This window comes from Acipenser ruthenus, chromosome 14 (genome assembly GCF_902713425.1).
Source record: "Acipenser ruthenus chromosome 14, fAciRut3.2 maternal haplotype, whole genome shotgun sequence".
In the NCBI taxonomy this organism is placed as follows: domain Eukaryota; kingdom Metazoa; phylum Chordata; class Actinopteri; order Acipenseriformes; family Acipenseridae; genus Acipenser; species Acipenser ruthenus.
The window spans coordinates 10,238,813-10,259,515 of NC_081202.1; the positions used below are offsets into that span (position 1 = coordinate 10,238,813).

The 20,703-nt window shown below is 35.2% G+C and overlaps 2 protein-coding genes across 3 annotated transcripts; one reads left to right on the forward strand and one right to left on the reverse strand.

Moving 5' to 3' along the window:
• Positions 1–6,347: 6,347 nt before the first annotated feature.
• On the reverse strand, positions 6,348–10,292 carry LOC117420116 (THAP domain-containing protein 5-like). The gene is made up of 3 exons (XM_034033652.3): positions 10,071–10,292; positions 8,802–9,012; positions 6,348–8,528 (listed from the first exon to the last, which is right to left on the reverse strand). Exons 1-3 carry the CDS (start codon positions 10,151–10,153, stop codon positions 7,695–7,697), a joined length of 1,128 nt encoding a protein of 375 aa, XP_033889543.3. The 5' UTR covers positions 10,154–10,292; the 3' UTR covers positions 6,348–7,694.
• A 31-nt stretch (positions 10,293–10,323) lies between these two features.
• LOC117419635 (dnaJ homolog subfamily B member 9-like) lies at positions 10,324–13,831 on the forward strand. 2 transcript variants are annotated; one of them, XM_034032597.3, is made up of 3 exons: positions 10,324–10,441; positions 11,715–11,944; positions 12,100–13,831. In XM_034032597.3, the coding sequence occupies exons 2-3, from the start codon at positions 11,728–11,730 to the stop codon at positions 12,546–12,548; spliced, it is 666 nt and encodes a 221-aa protein (XP_033888488.1). In that variant the 5' UTR covers positions 10,324–10,441; positions 11,715–11,727; the 3' UTR covers positions 12,549–13,831. The 2 variants fall into 2 exon arrangements, with proteins under 2 accessions (XP_033888488.1, XP_033888487.1); XM_034032596.3 differs by having other exon boundaries at positions 10,324–10,459; positions 12,100–13,830.
• Positions 13,832–20,703: the final 6,872 nt, after the last annotated feature.

The window sequence follows — 20,703 nt, forward strand, 5'->3', positions numbered from 1 at the left end:
GATAGCATTGTAGACCTGAATGCATTATGGTAATATTTTTTTCAGTATGGCTCTCATGTGTCCCTATTTTGAAAAGAACATTTGCATTGTATAAAATACCAGAAAATAACTACTAAAGGTTTGGGAATTATTGAGTTGTTTGTACTAACTGGTGACAGTTGCGTTTTTTCTAGCCCTATAAAGCTAAAAAGGAGATCAAGATTTCCATGTAATTTATTTTGGCAAAAGACATTTATATATCTCATTTGCTTTTATTTTTTATCTGCCCAGGGTGTCATTATGGACATACACTGACACATGCAAGCTATTGCTGATTTTTCCTTTTAAAACTTTCCCTTGCATCTTACTTCTATTTTGTATGATTATGGCAAACGGTGTTAGGCATCCACAAAATTGTTTAACATATGATATTACTGACAGCAAAAAGTCACAATGTTTAATAGTTACAAAATCATGAACCTTAAAGTGAATGTTCAACACTACTGCCATCTACACAGCTCATTGATGTACTACACCGTTATTTCTCTGCTGCTGCATCATTGTTGCCATGACAACTACCGAGCTAGGACTCCTCCCCCGTTCTGTCCCACCAAAATATCTATCAATCTTCCAATTTAAACCCCAAGTCACGCCCTTATTCTCTGTCTTGGGTTTTTAATTTCCTCCATCCTCCCTTCCTCCTCCACTATACTGCTCTACCTCTGCAACGGTCTCCCTCTGGATGCAAGTGAAGTTCACTTCCCAGCCTTAGAGGCCCAGGCACTGGCCTCATCCTCTGCCAGGAAGATTCTCTGTGAGCCAGAGGAGACCCCCCACCAAATCTATCCTAACTTTAGTTTTTCCATTATCTGCCCATCCTTGGGGGAAGTAAGACTTGCTTCCCAGCCTTAGAGGCCGATCGGTCCCGTCTCACCTCTGCGAGAGCGTCTCTCTGCGAGCCAAGCGGAAACCCTGTCCTCTTTTCTGAGTCACAAACACTTCTATTTCAATTCCTGAGGTTCTTCCTCCACGGAGCCCTGGCTCCTGTCCCCTGAATGGACTAAGAAATGTGTTTCATGCTGTTGAGATTTTTTAAATACAAATGTCACTGTTTCCATGATGCCTGCCTTTGTTTTCTGCCTGCTGCTGTTTAGTGGCTTGAGCCTGCTCTAGTGGGACACTGTTTCAATTCATCATTTTTATTAAAGCAGAGCTGAATTGCCTTCAGTCTCTGCATCACGTTACTATTGTTGAAACTGATTGCACTTTCATCAACAATTTCTCATTATGTTCTTTTTGTGACCTGCAATTTTAATGGGAGATTCAATGCCTAGAGACCTCACTGACTTAATTTCAATAGCATTGTAATGGATTTTGTTAACAAAGGCCAATTTTAAAATGCCTTTTGGCACCCCAGGCTCCACCAGAATGGAACTCTCTGTTTTTCTAGAATCTTTATGTCATAATATTGTCTTCGTACTATACTTTTTTAGATATCGGAAATGTGCATACTTAACCTTGTGGTGTATTGGTAGGGGCTACCATAAGGAAAATAAAAATCATTTTTATCCTTTTTAAATTAATCTTTAATTTATTTCCAAGTTATTGTTGTAATAGAGTCCACAGTATGAACACATACTATCTGCTGTGAGACTTGTATCAACCCTCAGTTCCTGTAACAGCAATAGTATACCACAGTATGCTACAACATTTTTCAAAGCATGTTCTTTTTTATTTTATTACATTTATTTTATTAAATTTCATTTTTCAAAGTGAAAATCGGTTAAACCCGTGATACAATCTGCAAAATCCAAAGATGCACTTATTCATGAGTCACTGGCAGATTCTAAAAACAGAAGGTTACTAAAAGTTCATTACACTCTCTAAATGTACAGAATTAATCTTGTTCAGCAAATGTGTTCCATGAAACTTTGTCTCTTCATTTATGTATTAGAAGTTGAATAAATGAAGCAAACTATAAAATCAGGTCACAGGGTGAAAATCTATATTGCTGTCTGAACAATTGTGACCCTGTGGGCTTGTAAGACGTTTTCCCTGCAGACACAAGTTGCTACACATAATTTAGCAGCACTCATCGCTATAGCAGATTATCTCTGGCTTTTAAAAATAAATGTCCAGCAATTCACAGTCATAAAATATAGCCTGCAGAAAAGAAAATGTTGCAGTCTGCAATTTTCTGTAAATTACATTTTTTTACATGCTGACTGCCAAAAACATGACATTGAACCAGTGAGATATTTTGTGACTTAAAGCTGCAGTTAAATTGTACACTAGTGTACAATTCCATTGTGTGTGTTATTTATAGTATAATGTATTTTTTACCTTTAGTGTACAATACTCTACTTAATCAGAAAGGCCTGGTTGACAGTATAGATTGTTTACAATATGTAAAGAGTAGTGGTATCCATCAGGACAAAAGCTTCCTCCCCCTTATAACCTGCTGGTAGGGGGATATAAATTATATCTACAGTATTAACTTTGTAATAGATTTTTGTTATACATCTATTCACATAGGAGTTAACACTTTTTAAAAATAAAATAATACATCTCTGTTATGTATATATCCCTGTGACATCAATAAAACTGAAAGTCAACAGGTCTGTATTTAATTAAATAAACAGTGTATCAATTTGAAACCTTTGTGTTAAGCCCTTTGAAAACACATACTGTATAATGTACCACCCCTTTGGAAAATGTGATTAAGTGTTGCCATTGAGCAGGGTAATACAGTGGTTCATTATTTTGGCTTAAAGGCTGAAAGGAGTGCTAACACATGTGTAATGACTTGGCATTTCAGTCAATTGAATTGAATGGAAAGGCAAGAGCATGACGTGAACCACAAACCACAGTTAAAGAGCAAGTTGTGCAGTCGAGGGGCTGCTGTGCTCAAGTCAGTAATAATAACTCATCAGACTCTAGACGGGGATCCTTTACATTCTATTCCCATCTAATCTAAGCTCACCCTTTTAGAGTGAACACAAGGGTGCAGAGTTTCAATGGCAGGCTCGTCACGCTGACCACTCACCGTTGAGAGCATCACATGTCTCCCAAGCCACTATACATGCTATAGTTTATACAGAAAGAGAATGGATATTATATTACCCATTTCAACCACATGGGTCAGGATTACTTCCTATAGGATGCCACTGCAATGAATTGGCATCTGAGGCCATTCAATTGAATGGAAAGGCAAGGTCTGAACTCGAACCACAACCCATACAGTTCAAAGACTAACACTTTACTATTCATGTATTCTATCACATCACAATAAAGGTAAACTAAAGACAAATTTCTAATCTGCATCTGGGCTTAGTCTTGCATGAATGAAGAACTGCTGCTCAGCTGATCTTAGCTTGTTCTGAAACATGCAATACATTTGAGTAAACCAGTTGCCCTGTTGCTGAGCAACAGTTGCTGTTGCATTGCTCTGTTTTTATCAAGGAAATATTTGCTGAAAATGTCAAGAAATGCTTATGAATGATTTGTTTATGCAAGATTATATCTCATTAAATAAGTTGCAAGTTAGTCCACTACGAGAAATAAGGCAGAGTGATTTTTTTTTTATTTCCAAGTTCAGTGGATTTTTTTTTTTGTGTGTAATAGGGGTATTTAGTCATTAATGGTTTTAAAAAAAAAAAAAATGCTTCTGATATATAATATGCAGAACAAATCAGATTATTTTTAGCACAAAGCCAAACTACTGCATTAGGATGAATAAAGTGATAATGGGTACTATAAAATGGACTAGAAGATGCATTTTAATTATAAAATTGTATTACAGTATGTTAAAGTTATATAATCCACTTTTTTATTTCCTATAACTAGGTCCTATGAACCTGTTGGTAAAGAAAAAATCCAACCTCAACCACAGCCTCATTTTCATTTTACGTATCGCAATTGAATTTGTGCCATAAATCCTATGGTGTAACGTACCTGCACAGGTTAGGCACTATATTGATACAGCAGTGTGGAGTAGTGGTTAGGGCACTGGACTCTTGACTGGAGTGTTGTGAGTTTAATCCCAGGTGGGGGACACTGCTGCCGTACACTTGAGCAAGGTAATTTACCTTATTGTAACAACTGTAATTTGCCCTGGATAAGGGCATCTGCTGAGAAATAATTAATAATACCAGTCATTTATTTAACCCTTTTAGTATGCTGCTTTTTAAAATGATCTTTAACTGCATGTATTCAACTCAAACTCATGCACTGTTCCCCTGCAGCTTATTATGTCATAATATGGGTAGTTTATGTTATCTATGCTTGAGAATTAATGAAAGATACCATTATTTCTTTTTTTTAACAGTCTTATTTATATATTTGTTGGCTTGCAGAAGTATATTTAGAACTGGAAACAAGATGTAAATGCAAAGGCAACGTTTAGGTGTATAGATAAATCATAGCTTTCTGTTCTGCTTGAATATTCTTTTTTTCTGCGATCCACGATTTACCCATCTTTATTGTCCTTTGGATTGGACACTTGTTAGAATACTTGGTCCATCAGAGTGACTGGGCTGGAGCGAATTATCTCAGTACATTATCTCAGTGCCCCAGTTCAAGTCATGCTTCTATCTCACTGCTGCCAACGGAAACAACCAGGAGTGATTTAATCTCAACTCAGTGACAGTTAGAAACAAGGTGTACAAGTATGCACAGAATCCTCTTACAGCTAGTGCAAGCTAATCGAGAGAAGCTGACGCAGTTTTGTTATAGCTGTAACGCAAGTAGATTAATATAGACTCCTTGAGGTTTGCTGTTGGCACTTTGCTGTTGTTTTCTCACAGCAAGCCCTCTACAATATCAATGTTTTGGAATGAGTATGAACCACAGAAGGAATTAAATGCCAGTTTGTGGCTTTCTGTGGCTTCCGCATAGGGAGACAAAGGGGCTAATTCTATTTGATGGCCTTTATCATTAAAGGGGAAAAAACATATTTTTGATACTGCAGGAATGCTTTAGGAGGGGGGTAGACAGAGGGGGGCATTGATGAATTTGATGTGGAATGAAAGTCTGGAAGCTAAATTACAGTAGATTTTATTTTCTATATTTCTGCCTAATAAATATTAAAACGGTGTTATCTAAACCAGTGTCTGGGACCTTAATATGTGCACCATAGACAAATAAAGCAATTTCAGCATCCCTTTCTTGGTTCTTTGAGTAAAATAAATGAATAAATAAATAAATACATACTTCAGCCATATTTATATGTCACTTGCAGTGAGGCAGATTTTAATCATTTTTTGTTTGGTTGTGGTAGAACATCTTTACCACACAGATAAAACCATCACTTCACTTCTATGCTATTTTCTCAGAGGCAGCTTTGTCACATTTTGTGGTCATGTTATTTTCTGGGCTTGAAATGATACAAATCAAAATGAATACAAAAATGAAAAACAGACAACTGAAAATGTAACAGATGAGAAACAAACAAAGGATATTTATATCACTAGTTTTGTGTTGTTTCAAAAAATATAATTAGATTAGAATAAACTATCTGAAAACATGACTGTGTAGGTTATAATGCCATACACAGACTGTTATGTATACAGACCAATATACTCTGTGAAAGTCAGTGTAATACTGAAGCTTATACTGTACATTGATGTCTGAATATACTCAAGATTTTTACATGTGCACCATTGACAAATAATGTTATGAATGATGAAATAAAAAGGTAACATAAAATAATTCATAGTTCTGCTGTTTTTTTTTTTCCTTTGTCAATAAAATCTTCACTGATATTTTGAGTTTGTTTCCATAAGTTAGTGTTGATGGATGCAATAGACACAATGGTCACATTAATAACAAGCTTGGGGAATAACTAGGATAAGCTGCACTGACTGGACAAAATAAATGGGATAATGTTAGTTAAATAAGAAAATTTCAGGAAAACAGAAGGATCTCATTGTGGGCTATTAAGGCCATTACCTATTTTTTGACCAGTCAGTATGTTGGTTTTCTAGAGTGGCATATTTGTTTGACAAATAATGTTATGTTGAAAAGCATGCAGAACTTGGAAGTCAACTGTGTTCTTGTCAAATTCAGTAAAAAATTTTTTAAAAAAAGACAGTCGTCCAGTATATAGTTTAGAATCATTTTTATTCATAGGATTTAGGGTTAGACTTGTTTACTGTGTGTACATCATCTAAAAAGTTGTGAAAAGGTGCCACCTTGTGGACATCTAGAAAAAAATAATTATTTTAGAACACAGTATACCAAGAAGGGATACTTCATAGTTGTATGAACATGTACACTTTGTGTGTTTGTGTGTGTGTGTGTGTATATATATATATATATATATATATATATATATATATGTATATATATATATATATATATATATATGTATATATATATTTTAGCTCAAAGAGTCTACATACTGAGCATCAAAAAAACTTATCACTTATCATAATTCACTAGATGTGATCGAAAAATGAAAAACTCTGTTTTAGTGCAGGTGCAGTGACTTTTTATTGTGCTGATTAACAATTGACATCACGAAGATGCTGCAAAATAATCTGTCAATCTTGGGCAGGTGTTGTGACTCTTGGTCTCCCAGCTCGTGGCTTGTCATTGACAACGTGCGTCTGGTTATACTGTCTCGCCAGGTTTGAAATTGCTGGCTGTGAGCACCCAAGACAGCAAGCCATTGTACGCTGCCCTAGTCCAGCCTCCAACATGCCGATTGCACGAAGGCTCTGCTCTCTTGACAGATGTGGCATATTGTTTTTTTTTTCTGTGATTTTCTTTATTGCATTTATTCAAGCTTGCAATTCAACAGCTGAAATCACTCCATATCCAGTGTCCAATCAACTGTCTCACTAATTAGGTGATTAAGTGAATATGCTTCAGTCATAGTCACTCAAGCGTGTCGTGGTCAAGGATGAATGATCGAGTGATTAAAAAGAAACCAAAACCATTTCATCAATGTCCATCATTTATATACCTTATATAAATGTTAGCCTCACTGCTATGCACACATACAGAATAGTGGATATGGATATTTTGTATAGTCCATTGTGAAATATTTTGAACTGCAGAAAAAAAAAAATATATATATAAAAAATAAAATATTACACTACGTTACTTATTATGCAGATGGTCTGCAATTGAAGTGATTTTATCTCTCAAAAAAATAAACATTGGTTTAATGTTTAATTGGTTTAAGTCAGGTAGGTGTTGTTGGCCAACAAGAGACATTTGGAAACCAGTCAAAAAATGTATTTGTGTACTTTTAATGTGTATTGATAAATATCTAAGTGAATACGTGTAGTACATTGAATTAAAGGCAGACCATCAGTTTAACTATTGCAATTGTTCAGAAAAGAAATTTTCCAAAGGCTAACCTATGGGACCACACCTTAGAGCAGGGGGGTTTAATCCAGGTCCACAAATAACACTAATAGTCCAAATTGTGTTTAAACTAGGAACTAAATATTTGTTTTAAATTTGCCTTGTTTTCCAGTGAATTGGTTGAATCAAAATCCTCTTCCAATGGGGGTACTTAAGCACTTCTACGGTATTTGCTATGTTAGTCTTGTGTGCAGTTTTGAAAGAAGCATACAGTATGTTACGACAACATGTATTTTAATGTTATAAACATGTATTTTAATGTTATGAATTTCCAATGCTATTTCATCACTCTTTCAACTTACAGGACAGTGCTTAAACATGTTGTGGTATCCTGCTTCAAATCATTGCACCATAGAAAACTCAAGCGTTGTAAAATAGTTCTCCAAGACCTTCAACTTCTCTTCAGAAACAATATTCTCCTGCTTTAAATGTGTAATAAGATTAGTAAGTGAGTTAAGTTTAGCTACTGTTTCCTCTTCATTTTTCTCCAGCTCTGTTATCTTTTCATGTAGACTGGCAATTTTTTTCCATAGATGTTCCTTGTCAGTGTCCTGTCTGCAATACGAATGTTCAGAAAAAAAGATCTGATCTGTGTCAGTGCACTGCTGTGTTTCAGGTGGTTCAACTAAATCGCAAATTTCTTCATTATGCCCAACAGGACCTGTAATAATGTCTGTATTTAAAGTTTGATTTGTTGGTTCAACAGAATGACATGGAGCTCTGTTTCCAACAGACTCCCAAGTGCTTGGAGACGTTGAATCAAGTTGCTTTTCAGTGGACTCATTCTCAGATGGGGGCTCAGACTTGACTGATATTAACTTTTCCTTCAGTTCTTCTTTTGCATCTTGAGCACTGTTTGTGGTGTCTACAGCTGAAGCATTGGTGTTAAGTATCTCAAAAGAATGTGCACCTTCCTGGTCATTTAGTTTTATGTTTTCCTTTTGGCAGTTTTGTCCTTCTGATTCCACAGGGGGAGCTGTCTCTGAGTTTTCCTTTTCAAAACATTCAATTTGAGGGCTGGCTGCTTTTTCTGTTTTATCTTGCTTTTTTAAAAGCAAAGATTTTTTCTGTGTTGAAGGAGGAGGTTTGACAAATGTATTTATGTCATTGTTATCAGCTGCCTTTTCCTTTGGCACTGCTTTTTTCTTTCTTGTATGTGGCCTAGACCACTCCTCCTGGAAAATAATATCATCAAAAATGTAATCTAAAAAATATATTTGAGACCAATACATGTACAATCCTGCTGAGTTTAATACACAACATACTTCAATGTATATTTTATTCACCAAAGGTGGTGGGGGTCCAAACCCATAATACATATTCTAACCCTCTGATGTAAAAAAAAAAAAAAAAATACTGAAACCTATTCCATTTCAAATATGCTTTGAAATGCACACCAATAACTGGTCTGAAAAGAATTATTTATCATTATTATTTGTATTCATTACCTGTACTGCTTGTGAGCCATGTCGATCATGCGAGAATGCAAAAACTGTAGGTACAGCACTGTGCTTCAGATACCGTATACCCCAGCGCACATCAAAGGAGTCTGGAGTGAAATGATCACTACATAAATACTGATGTTTACTGGGGAGCCACGCTCCTCGTTTCATGTTCACTGTCCATTTCTGAAGCCTTTCTTTATCTTGCAGTGGAAACCTTTTGAAATAAAATATAAAGAAAAATACCTGGTTAGATAAGACAAAAGGCATTGTACAACATTATCCAACCACTATGCCAATCACAATGCCCTTCACACATTTCACATCCTGGTAAATCAGACTATTTTAAATATTCAAATATTTTCTATCATTGTCTGTTTAGAAATATGCTCAGGCAGCAGAGTAGTTATGTCATACAATAACAGTATCTTAATCTTAATCTGCAAGATGCACAGCATGGATGTGTTTAAATCCCTTCCTTCTGCATATTTTTCTCAACCACCGATACGTGTTCATTTATTACACAGAGTTCCAGTCATAAGGAGGGTACATTTTGTGGGTGGAAACTAGAGTAGACTGAAACTTGACAGGCTTTAATTTATGCTTAGATAAGCCTGTCCTATTTACCTGTACATGGAAAAAGAATCACACAGTAAAACCTGAAACAGATCGATAGCAATGGAAGTCCTATTTCTATCCATACAGATTGTGATTTTGTTTACCACCTTTATTTTGAAATATTGTGTTGAACTGTGTATGATACATTGTGTTACCAAAATGCAGGGACTTTAAATGAATGTAACGGGACACTAAATCGACAAAATAAATGCAGCAATTGTTGCTTTTCAAAATAAATCCATTTCAATATTTCTGCTGCTTACTGAATTGATTCCCCTTGTATTTTGTATTATTTGCAAACGAATAAAGCAATACTTCTTATATTACCACTTGTTAAAGAAAGTGTATATCCTTAAATGTGATTATTTGTTCATACTCTGCCACAAGAAAGCAGGCATTCGTTTTTAATGTCAACGTAAACAGTTTTCAGTCAAACAATATAGTACCACATATGAACAGAACAGAACGGAGTTAAAAATGATATATATATATATATATATATATATATATATATATATATACACACACACACACACACACACACACACACACACACACACACACACACACACACAGTTGTACCAGTTCCTAATGATAACAGTACTTGTATAAAGCTCCATTGAGTAGTTTAAAAAGAAACAAAACTCCCAAACTTACGGATAGAAACTAATTTTCCTATTATCTTTTGAAGACAGGCCTCCGCGATTTTTACAGAACATTGCAGCACAGTAACGGGGCATATCACAAACTGCGGGTTCAATACAAGAAACGGAAATAAACAATGCAGATGTCTGCACTTCTCACACACTTCAAGCTACCAATTCCGGGTAATCGGCGTTGGAGTCGGAGGTGACGTCAGTGCTTCGGATAATAGTCTTCCACGTGCTCGAAACGAGAGGAGTCACCTGATAACGCCATGAACCAATGGGTTTGCGCTTCGTGTTGTTTCGGTTCTGGAATTCACTGTCACAAAGTGGAATGTCAGTTTGCAGGAGCTTCAGCTGCGTCAGACTTCATCGTTGAACAGAGTACGTATGCAGATTTTGGTAGGTTAAACATGTTATTTCAAATAATATCAACCATAAATACGATATAGATTATTTTCAATATAAAAATATAAATGTAATGTTCTACTAAAATCAGCTAGAAATGGTTTGGCCCTTAACTATGCTATCACAAAGCAGCACAGAAAGAGTGTATTAAATTGGTTTGAAATAATGTACAATTTTAAGGTCTTGGAAAAGTTAAAAGGAACCAAGGTATTGCTATAATTGGTTTTATGATACTGAGTTTGTATTGCACGATTTTATAACTGTCACTGGCCATCTAGACATGAACAAAGTTAGCTGTACGTACCCCAGGGCAATATACAATTTTATTCTGAGAAATGCAGCGGCTAATGCTACGAGACTGCGACTGCTAACGTTAACAGACGTTTAGGTTTACTCTTAATTCTAATTTACTGATGTCTGGATATTGTTTAATGTTAATTACTTACTAGGCTGCGTGCATTTAAAAAAAAGCAAACGAGTTTAAAGTTCAATATACAGCTGAAAGAGCAGGAACAAAATAAATTCTAAAAATAAGGATTTCTGACGTTTGCGCACACTGCAAAACCAACCAGTAAGTAAGCGAACTGTTCAGCTGTGTGTGAGGATAGGAGTATGCACTCGTTGAACAATGTAGGGTTTTTGTGAAGATTTGTTTAAACCTTTTTTTTTGTTGATAAAATCACCCCAATGGCTTTTCTGTTTAAAATAATGATAATAAAAATAGTCATCATAATAATTATAAATATATTACAACACTGAGTGGATAATACCGCTCATGCAGTCAAATCTGTGGGATTACTGCATAGTAATGAATAATTATGAGAATAACATCAAGGGATAGTATAATGCACTTGGACCCTAAACACTGACTGTCATGTGTATAGCTTATTCTGTATTGGACCCATACATGCTTTACCTGCAAAACAAAACAAACAAATCAGAATGAAAACAGTAGTGAAACAAAGATTGTAAGCATTTTTTATTATTTTTTTTATTTATTAGTTGTAATCTTTGACTTTAACAAAGAATATAACCAGTTATCAGTGGTACTGCAGTTAAAAAATCAAACTCATTGGGCTTGATCACTGGCCAAACCTGAAAATTAAGTTTGTCAGAATCGCTGCTCCTAAACCATAATGTTTCTTTTCAAATTAAGCAGCATATCCATTAGTTTATTTTCTTATTGTTTATTTATTTATTTATTTATTTATTTATTTGCTAATTAAATTATTTATTTTTTTCCCTCCAGGGCAACGGGCAATATGGCATCAGCACAGGCAGCCTTAGCATTTGCTATTTGTATATTAATGATATCAGAATTAATATTAGCAAAAAAGGACTACTATGATATTCTGGGTGTGCCAAAAAGTGCATCTGAACGGCAGATAAAGAAGGCCTTTCACAAGCTTGCAATGAAATACCACCCAGACAAAAATAAGAGCCCTGATGCGGAGGCAAAGTTCAGGGAAATAGCTGAAGGTAAGTACTTGCATGTGTTTATTAAAATAATAATAATAATAATAATAATAATAATAATAATAATAATAATAATAATAAACATGCAGTGTTATTTAAGATAGTTGTTATTGTTACTGCATTGTTGTTGAGTTGTTTTCAATTTATTTTATTTCCAGCATATGAGACCTTGTCAGATGAGAAAAGAAGAAAAGAGTATGATCAGTTTGACTATCGGGCGTTTACAAATTCTGAAGATGGGCATGGACATCATTTTGATCAGCCATTCAATTTTAACTTCGATGATATGTTTAAAGATTTTGATGTGTTCAGTCAGAATCACCAAGCTCGTCAAAAAAAGCACTTTGAAAATCACTTCAGAGCTCACCAGGAAGCCCACCGGAAACACAAGCGACATTTTCAAGAGTTCTCTTTTGGAGGGGGGGTCTTTGACGACATGTTTGAAGACATGGAAAAGATGTTTTCCTTCAGTAGTTTGGACAGTACTCGGAGGCACACAGTAAGAACTGAGAACAGGTTTCAAGAGTCTGGGAAGCAGCACTGCAGAACTGTCACACAACGAAGAGGAAATATGGTCACCACATACACAGACTGTTCAGGATCATAAGTTACAATGTTTCATGCCTTGTTGGGTACAGTTTTTAACACCAAACGATCAAATTTAAGTATCTATAGTGTGTGTTTTTTTTTTTAAATAATGCAGACATATATTTAACATTTTGCCAATCTAAACCCTTGAGTGAAGTTTGTTATGAGTGGAGTGTGATTGTTTCTTCACATACACCTAATTTTTTAAAATAGTGCGCTGCAGAGATAACCTCAACATTTACTCACATTTTCAATACAATCTAAAAAGAAAAATCATCAGGCAATACAATTTATATTGGGCTCATTTTAGAACACCCTGCAATTAGGAAGTTCCAATTAGTAGACCTTAGTTTGTTTGTAGTTCTTTTTTACTCAAATGTAGTAAATATATACAGACTTAATTTTTTATTTTCAGTGATCCAGTAAAAAAAAAGATATAATAATAGTAATATGATGGCCAGGTTTAAAACATCCAAATCTGATTTGTAAACTAAAGGTTATGGTAACACATTTCTCATACTAGTTTTATGTAAAATTAAAACATGCAGAAGGTGGTAGACCTTGATGTCGTTTAAATGTATACACGATTTATGATGAAGTGTACATAATACTCCTTATCAGTTAATACTCAGGAAGGCTCAAACTACATTTGCTTTCAATAATGGTCTGAATTTCTGTAGTGTTTGATTCTGTTACCTCATGTCCTCTGTAGAGTCTGTGTTGTATAGATTTATAATGTGCAATATGTCAAGCCAGCTTTTCTCTTTTCCTATGTTTGCTTAATTATTTTAATTCATTGCTGGTTTTATATTAAATGTTCAATTCATGTACAGCTGGATTGTCATGCACTTTCTTTTTTGCACTTATTCCTGTGGATACAATTTATGTACATGAGTCTTATATGATGAATGCACACGTGTGAAAAAATAAAATATAGTTATGTGTAAAATCTAAAGAATTTTAGTGTAATCTTGTAAACACTTAATCCAGGGATTTGTAATTTTATGGAGTAAGTAGTTTCAAATGTGATGTTAATTTCAGTTTTTACATCTCCCGTACTATTCTATAGTGTGTGCAGTCCTTCTGTGTGTTTCTACGTTCTGTTGCGCCCTTCCAGTTCTGCTCTTTGTTCCAACCCTGGTCTTACTTGTTTAATTGAAACAATTAAACCTCCATACAAACACTAAAGTAGTTAATTATCTAATTTTACTTAAGAGGTAGAATGTCTCTCCATGACTGATTGGGCACCTCTATTTTAAATACTGGGACTGAACAGCCTTCCTCATTTCATTCCAATTTGACCATGTGACCTTTCACTGTCAGCCCCACCCACTCGGTGTATGTAGAGTGGCTGGGTCTAACAGTTACAAAGTCACATTGTCACATGATTTGAGTGGAACGAGGAAGACTCTTCAGTCACAGCACATAGGATACTCCAGACACACCCGCAACCAAATAAAGGATTTAGAGCAAATTAAAAGACAAACAAGAAAATATCCTTTGTTGAACCACCAGAGGGCACAAGAATACAGTGTTCAGCATTGTTAACCACATGGACAACATGGATTTGAACAGGTGGAAAGGGGACACACAGTTATCTGATCTGAACAGATACAATGTCCTTTAAGCTGAAGAGTCTGACAGTTCTGTAAAATCAAGCTTTCAGGTTTTTACACAACATCAGAATAGTTAAAACAACAATAACAAAAAAACAATTTACATGAATTTTAGACCTATATTTAAAGAAATACAATTTTAAAAACCACACAGGAAACAGCAGCTTATTATTTTAACACTTTTCAAATTGTGAAGTGACACTAATGATTAGGCATATAACCTTAACATTTTAAGAATGTTTAGCTATATTGTGCAGCCATGTAAACATTTGTATGAACAATTTAACATAAAACAATTTAATGTGTAATGATATTAGAACTTTATTAAAGCTGAAAACAACATACCTATGCTACATCTCTTCCCCTTGAGAATAGCATTAATTGGTGTTATGATTAAAATGCAGTACTAAAAACAAGAAGCAATAAATGGGGAGAGCTATTATGTGACCTAAACGCTAAGGTGCTACTACACCATTTTTTGAACATGTTATTTACAGAGAGGTTGACAACCCCATTGATTTAAGCTGTGAATGTTATACCCAGTGGAATAGCTATCCTATTGAGTCTTCATTAAAGGTTTTGTATTCACCAGCAGCAGAGGATTCAGTTTACTAATTGAATGTGCAACCACAATAACTCTTCAACAATGCCATTGGTACCCTTCCACGACCAATGACCTGGACCTGTCTTTTCTCACTCATTACAGATGTGAGTGTCCTTGACAGATATTGTAATACTTGTCAAGCAGTGTGATGCATGTACTGAGTAGCTGCTACTAGTATACTTGCCTTACTGTATTTTCTTTATAAATGTTTTGAAATATATTTTTCATTTAATAGCACATTGCAATTTTCTGCTTTGATAATATCTTGAACATAGCCATAAACCAACACACACATTTTATTACAGCTCTCTCTGTAATACATCTGTCGTAAGAAAATACTTTATGTGGGTGGCTTTCTTTTTGACATCCTAATATTCTTACCAAATAAAAAAGCTATCTGCCACTTTTTTTTAATGTAATATACCAGTATTTTTCTTAAATGCTGCTGTTCAGTTAACTTCAGATAATTCAGACGTTTACAAATAAGTGTAAACTTAGCAGCTTTAATACTGACCCTGAGAGAAACCATAAAAAATAATGTAAGGAGACCAGGTATTTTTTTTTAATAAAATGTTTTCTCCCCAATTTGAATGTCACCTGACGTACCTATCCAGGAGGACTAAGCATCAACAGGCGTCTACTGTTCCTCCCTTAACCAATTATCACCCAGCGAGCTGAGGCAGAGGATGTTACTAAGATACTGAGACCTAGAGGACGGCCTGGAGCTCTCTCTCATCATGCGTCTGACCAGGAGTCGTAGTTGTAGTGCGATGAAGCAAAACAACCCCAGCAGCTCTCTCCCTAGCTCATGGGAGTAATAAGGCCAACACAGCATTTTACTGTCGCTGTTTAAGTACAATGAATCAAGAATATTTAAGATTGAATGACGATTCATTGATGATATGTATTTCATACATAAGTAGTCAGACCCACTTAATGCGTTCCCTCCTATTCAGGATTAGATCTTTAGCTGGATAAATTAACCAAAAGAGAAGCAACACAAAGCCGTGTTTAATACTAGACATTCAGGTCATGTGCGAGGGTGCTTGAGTGTGGCAGTATACAGTAGTTCTAATTTGCTATGAATGAAGCTGAACATGAAACACTGACAGGAAGCCAAACAACTGAATATTTGACAAATTAGCTTCTAGCTTCTTAATGCACCTCCTCCCTTCTGCACAAATATAGTTCTGACATCTTCTTCCTCTAGGGGGAGATAGTTCTCCAAAAATGATAATAAAGCCAACATGTTGTCAACCATTTTCACTTATTTCACCTACAATTTTACTTGAAGGACTGTATCAGCCTAGATTTCCTAAATCTCAAAAATAAAGACTTTCATGAAGTAATTGGATTTTAACATCAATCTGAAAAATAATGCACACTGATGTAATATATTTCACAAATCAACTTCAAAATGAAATCCAGCAGCACTTCAGATGGGTAATTCAATAATCAAGTACATCAATAATGTACTGTAATTCTAGACAAGAACAGACACATGCACCTAACATGCACACACCCATAACACAATATTGTCTTTCTGTGTACATAAAACCAATTACAATCAGTACATAAATACACAGCTCATGGGATACAGTGCCCCAATATAAAAAAATACTGTAATGTTCATATGCTGACTTCAGTATTTCAATTTAAAGTAGAAAACAGTATCAAAGTAAAATGACAGTATGCATTTGTTGGATTTGTTGGGTGTAATATGCTGATGCTGATAGCTCAATTTTAGTGCACTGGGAAAGTGACAGATTGAGAGCGTTGGGAGATAAAGACACCTGTCAATACCAATCAATAACAGTTGGATAATGAGCAAGCACAGTGCTATGTTTTTTTTCCTGTATTGTTTCATGAATGTACCTCAAACCTGACCTCGCTGACTTTAGAGTCATTTCACATACTTTACTGCCCATGGTATGAATGGTGGTTTTAATAAATGGACAACAGTACCATTGTTATGACAGCTGACAGTCAGCCAATTCACTGCCGGTTTCTGGTTGGAAATACATTTAAAATTAAATGTATAAAATTAACACCAATAACTTGATTTCTGTGTATAATTTTCAAATACAGTAAAACCCCAAAAATGTAATCCTAAAGAATGTGCACAGATGTATAACTTAAACTGCAGACCTCTCCAGCTGGGTGTGAGAGGTACCTTTGTTTCAGGCTGTGTATGAATCTATTAGTTAATAATATGTGGAGATCAGAGATGGCTCCAACTCACGTACACCAAAGTTAAATTAAATGTAATTCATCACAGCAACAGTACAATTGCCTAAGGTAACACAGCTTTTCAGGTGCCCAGTTTGAGTAAAGTAATACAGAGGCAGTCCTGGTGCAGAGAGTTTTCTGTGAATTATATGACCACACAGCCTAGGTCTACAGTTTTATCTATTATGTTAAGGCTTTGTAAATTAAACTCTGATGTAAGAAGGTCCACTGCAATATGCATTGATACAAATGTTTCAATTCAGCATTTAAATAATGGGGATAACAGGCTCTGTTGTTTAGAGATTTACTAAATTTACTGCACAGGTTGTGAGCCAGATCCCTGAATGTACCATCAAATGAGGTCAGATTCTGACAGGATGGCCTTTGCCTTGTTAAGTAAGAAATAGTTTTTTCTTTAAAGTGAAATACCTCATTATAAAACTCGCTCCCTATTTATTTTAATCTCACAAGTTCTTTATTTTTTAGAATTGTCATGTCTTGTTATATTGTAACATTAACGTTGCTGTCAACAGTGCGCTCCGGTGTACAAGAGGGCTGTCTTGCATCAACACTTTATACGAATGGGACTAAAATTTCCAAAAAGAGGACAATAAATGGGAATAAAGTAGTTTGCTTTGATAAGATGACACTGTTTCATCTATTCACTATTGTAATGAAATACTAAGACTACTAGATAGCAGCCAAATACAAAGAGAGAAAGAAAAAAAAAAACCTGCTGGTATTTCAAAGCTAGAACCAACTTAGCAAGTACAATTTCTGATATTTAGAGATAGAGTTTTATTTATAGTTATAATTAGAGTTTTCAATATGAGCCGAGTGAGCTTGGGGGGAGGTCGGGATTTGCTGGGCTGGTCTTTGTCCTCCAGAGGCCGGTAGCCTGCAGACATCTGCTCTCGTTCCTGGGTGTAAAAAGATGCCGATTGGCTTGTGGGATCGGAGGACACCCACTGAGCCTCGGGTCCCTGAGCTGTGTGGGGAATCGCCGTGGTGAAGGAGAAAAATAATAATAATAATAGTAATTGGGCATTCCAAATTGGGAGAAAATCGGGGGTAAAAATAATTGGACATTCTAAAAATTTTAAAAAAGAAATGGTTATTATTGCAATAGCAGTAGGTCAATGAATATATATTGTTTTACTGATACTGTAATTAATACTGTGTGTGAACATGGTGCTATGCTTTCCTTGTATGTTGTGCTGCTTCTGCTGTAGCCTTGTAAAACCATACTGTACTGGGTAATCTGGAACGCTCTTATTCAGAATCTCAATTGCATCAGTATGACCCCAATTTACAACTGTTTACTGGACTGCTACAAAATAAAATGCAAGTCAAACTGAAATAAACAAACTAAAACAAACTTCTCTCATCACTTTCTCATCTAACAATAAGAATGCATACTGGGTTTGTGTTTCCATTCTGCTTTCTGTGTTTAAATTACTCACAGGCTAAATTGTGGCACATACAAGAGTAATGTTCACAGTAATACATCACATTGCAGGAGAGCACAGTACACTAACTGATATTCCCAGACCCATAAAATGGTAGTTACTGGTTAAACCAGGTCTTGCTGTATTTTAATTTGCCTCAAATATAGGTGCTAAGTTTATGTGACCTTAAATTGCTTTTAGACACTTGAAGTGTATTTCATAAATATAGTCACACAGTTTTACAATCCATTTGGCACATCTTCTCCAACAGCATTTAATCTCAGGTGCTTGGAACTGTAAGAGAGGTGGACTGGTAGTCATAAATTCCCCATTATCCAAACACCTGTACCTTATATAGAAAATTCATCCACATTCATACAGCACTTTATAGAAAATGGTTCAACTGTACCTTGTTGTTATTGCTGTAAAGTCTTGTTGGATTTGTTCTACTTTCAGAAAGTCTATATTCTATCACATAACTATCTTGTGTCTCAATGGACAACAAATACAATACTTATGCCGCATCTCTGGGTTGCTGAACATCAAGCAGAGGCATTTTGTGCTGGGTGTAAGGGATTAGAAAACTACTGGGAAGTCCCACTGCCTGCAAGTTGACGTAGTCCATGTGAAATATTTGTGGGGTGCATATAATGTTCATGAGGATATTAAATATTAAGTAACTGCCATAAATTCTTCATACTGTCATTATTTTTATTACATTCGATTAGTGAAGGGTGCTTACACAGCATACGACTGTACGTGTTTAGTTCGCAATGATGTCAACTGTGAATTAAATAAATCTTGATTGTGTCAGGATATCCACTTTCACTTTATTTTTAAAAGGCTTGTGAAGAAGAAGTCTTGTTTTTGGATTTTGCATAGCATATCAAATTTCCTTGTCTAGACTGGAATTAAGTATATTTTAACAAGTTGTGCAAAACAATTATTTACAGGACTATTCTTTGCATAATTGTATAATTGTAAGTCGCCCTGGATAAGGACGTCTGCAAAAAAATAAATAATAATATGGAAAATAATATACAGTAATATATTCATAAAGCAAACTTTATTTAATCTCTTTTCTCTACATTGAACATATACCATTGGATTTATTCAAACCATTCAGCAAATGTAATTTTTGCAAAAAGGAAAAGACTGAAATACATTCAAGTTTATGTATTCCTTGTTCTCTTTCTTGAATGCAATTTACATTTCTATTGCTGTTTCCCTAATGTGATTGTCATGTATAATAAGAACATGTCAGCATGTTAAGGATTTCTTGAGCTGTTCAACTGACATTCTTAGACAAGTTTATCTTTTGGGCCACTCGTATGCAGATTAAAAGCTTTTTGCAATTTGTTTCTCAAATAAACAAGATACCAGGTACTCCTTGCAGGCCATTGAGTGCAAACTGTATTTAGAACTGTCTTTCAAGTTTCACATAGAGAGGTGTTTTTACATTTTTTTTAATAAATAGCAAGAGATAATGCTATCACATATACACTATGCATTATCACTCAAGCAGAAGGATGGTAACGTTTCTGTTGTGTAGACATTATCTAATTATTAGCATTAAAGCTGGTTATTTTCAAAAATAGACAACAGATTTATGGTTTCTACTTTTATCCACAGTAGAGGACCATTAGTGCCTTTTGTGTAGGATGTCAAGAAGTAATTACCATGATGAAGCATTAAGTGGTAATCAGTCTGTAAACACAGAACATGAACAGAATGGTATAAGAAGGACTGCACTAGTCATCCCAATTTGCCATCGACACGGCTACCCTACACAGGGTACACAGGGTTTTCCAATACTAGGAAAGATAGTGTGATAAATTGTTTTTCGTCACCAATGCTATGTTCACACACGGTGATTCTGAACTCCACAAAAGGGCTATAAAAATATGCTGACGCTCTGTGTTCCCAAAATAAAATATAACTTGATTTTGATTTTCCAATGTGATATGTTAATGGCTTATTACGTTTTTCCACCACACCACTCAAATATGTTTCTTCAGTCATCTTTTCGTTTCAGTGCTTTGCAAAAGAAATGTCTCAAGGATCAGCCACAATGTTATAATACCTTCCCTTCTATATCTTGTCACATGCCTGACAGCAGATTGCTTTAAGTTAACTGTGCTTTCACACACTTAATATCACAGTTTAAGGGGCATGTAATATGAAAATAAATGTAATTTAAGAGTAGAAGGAACATATGAAAGGGTGATTATTGCACCATTTATGATGTGGAGTCAGTCTTGTCAAGGGCTTTCAGAG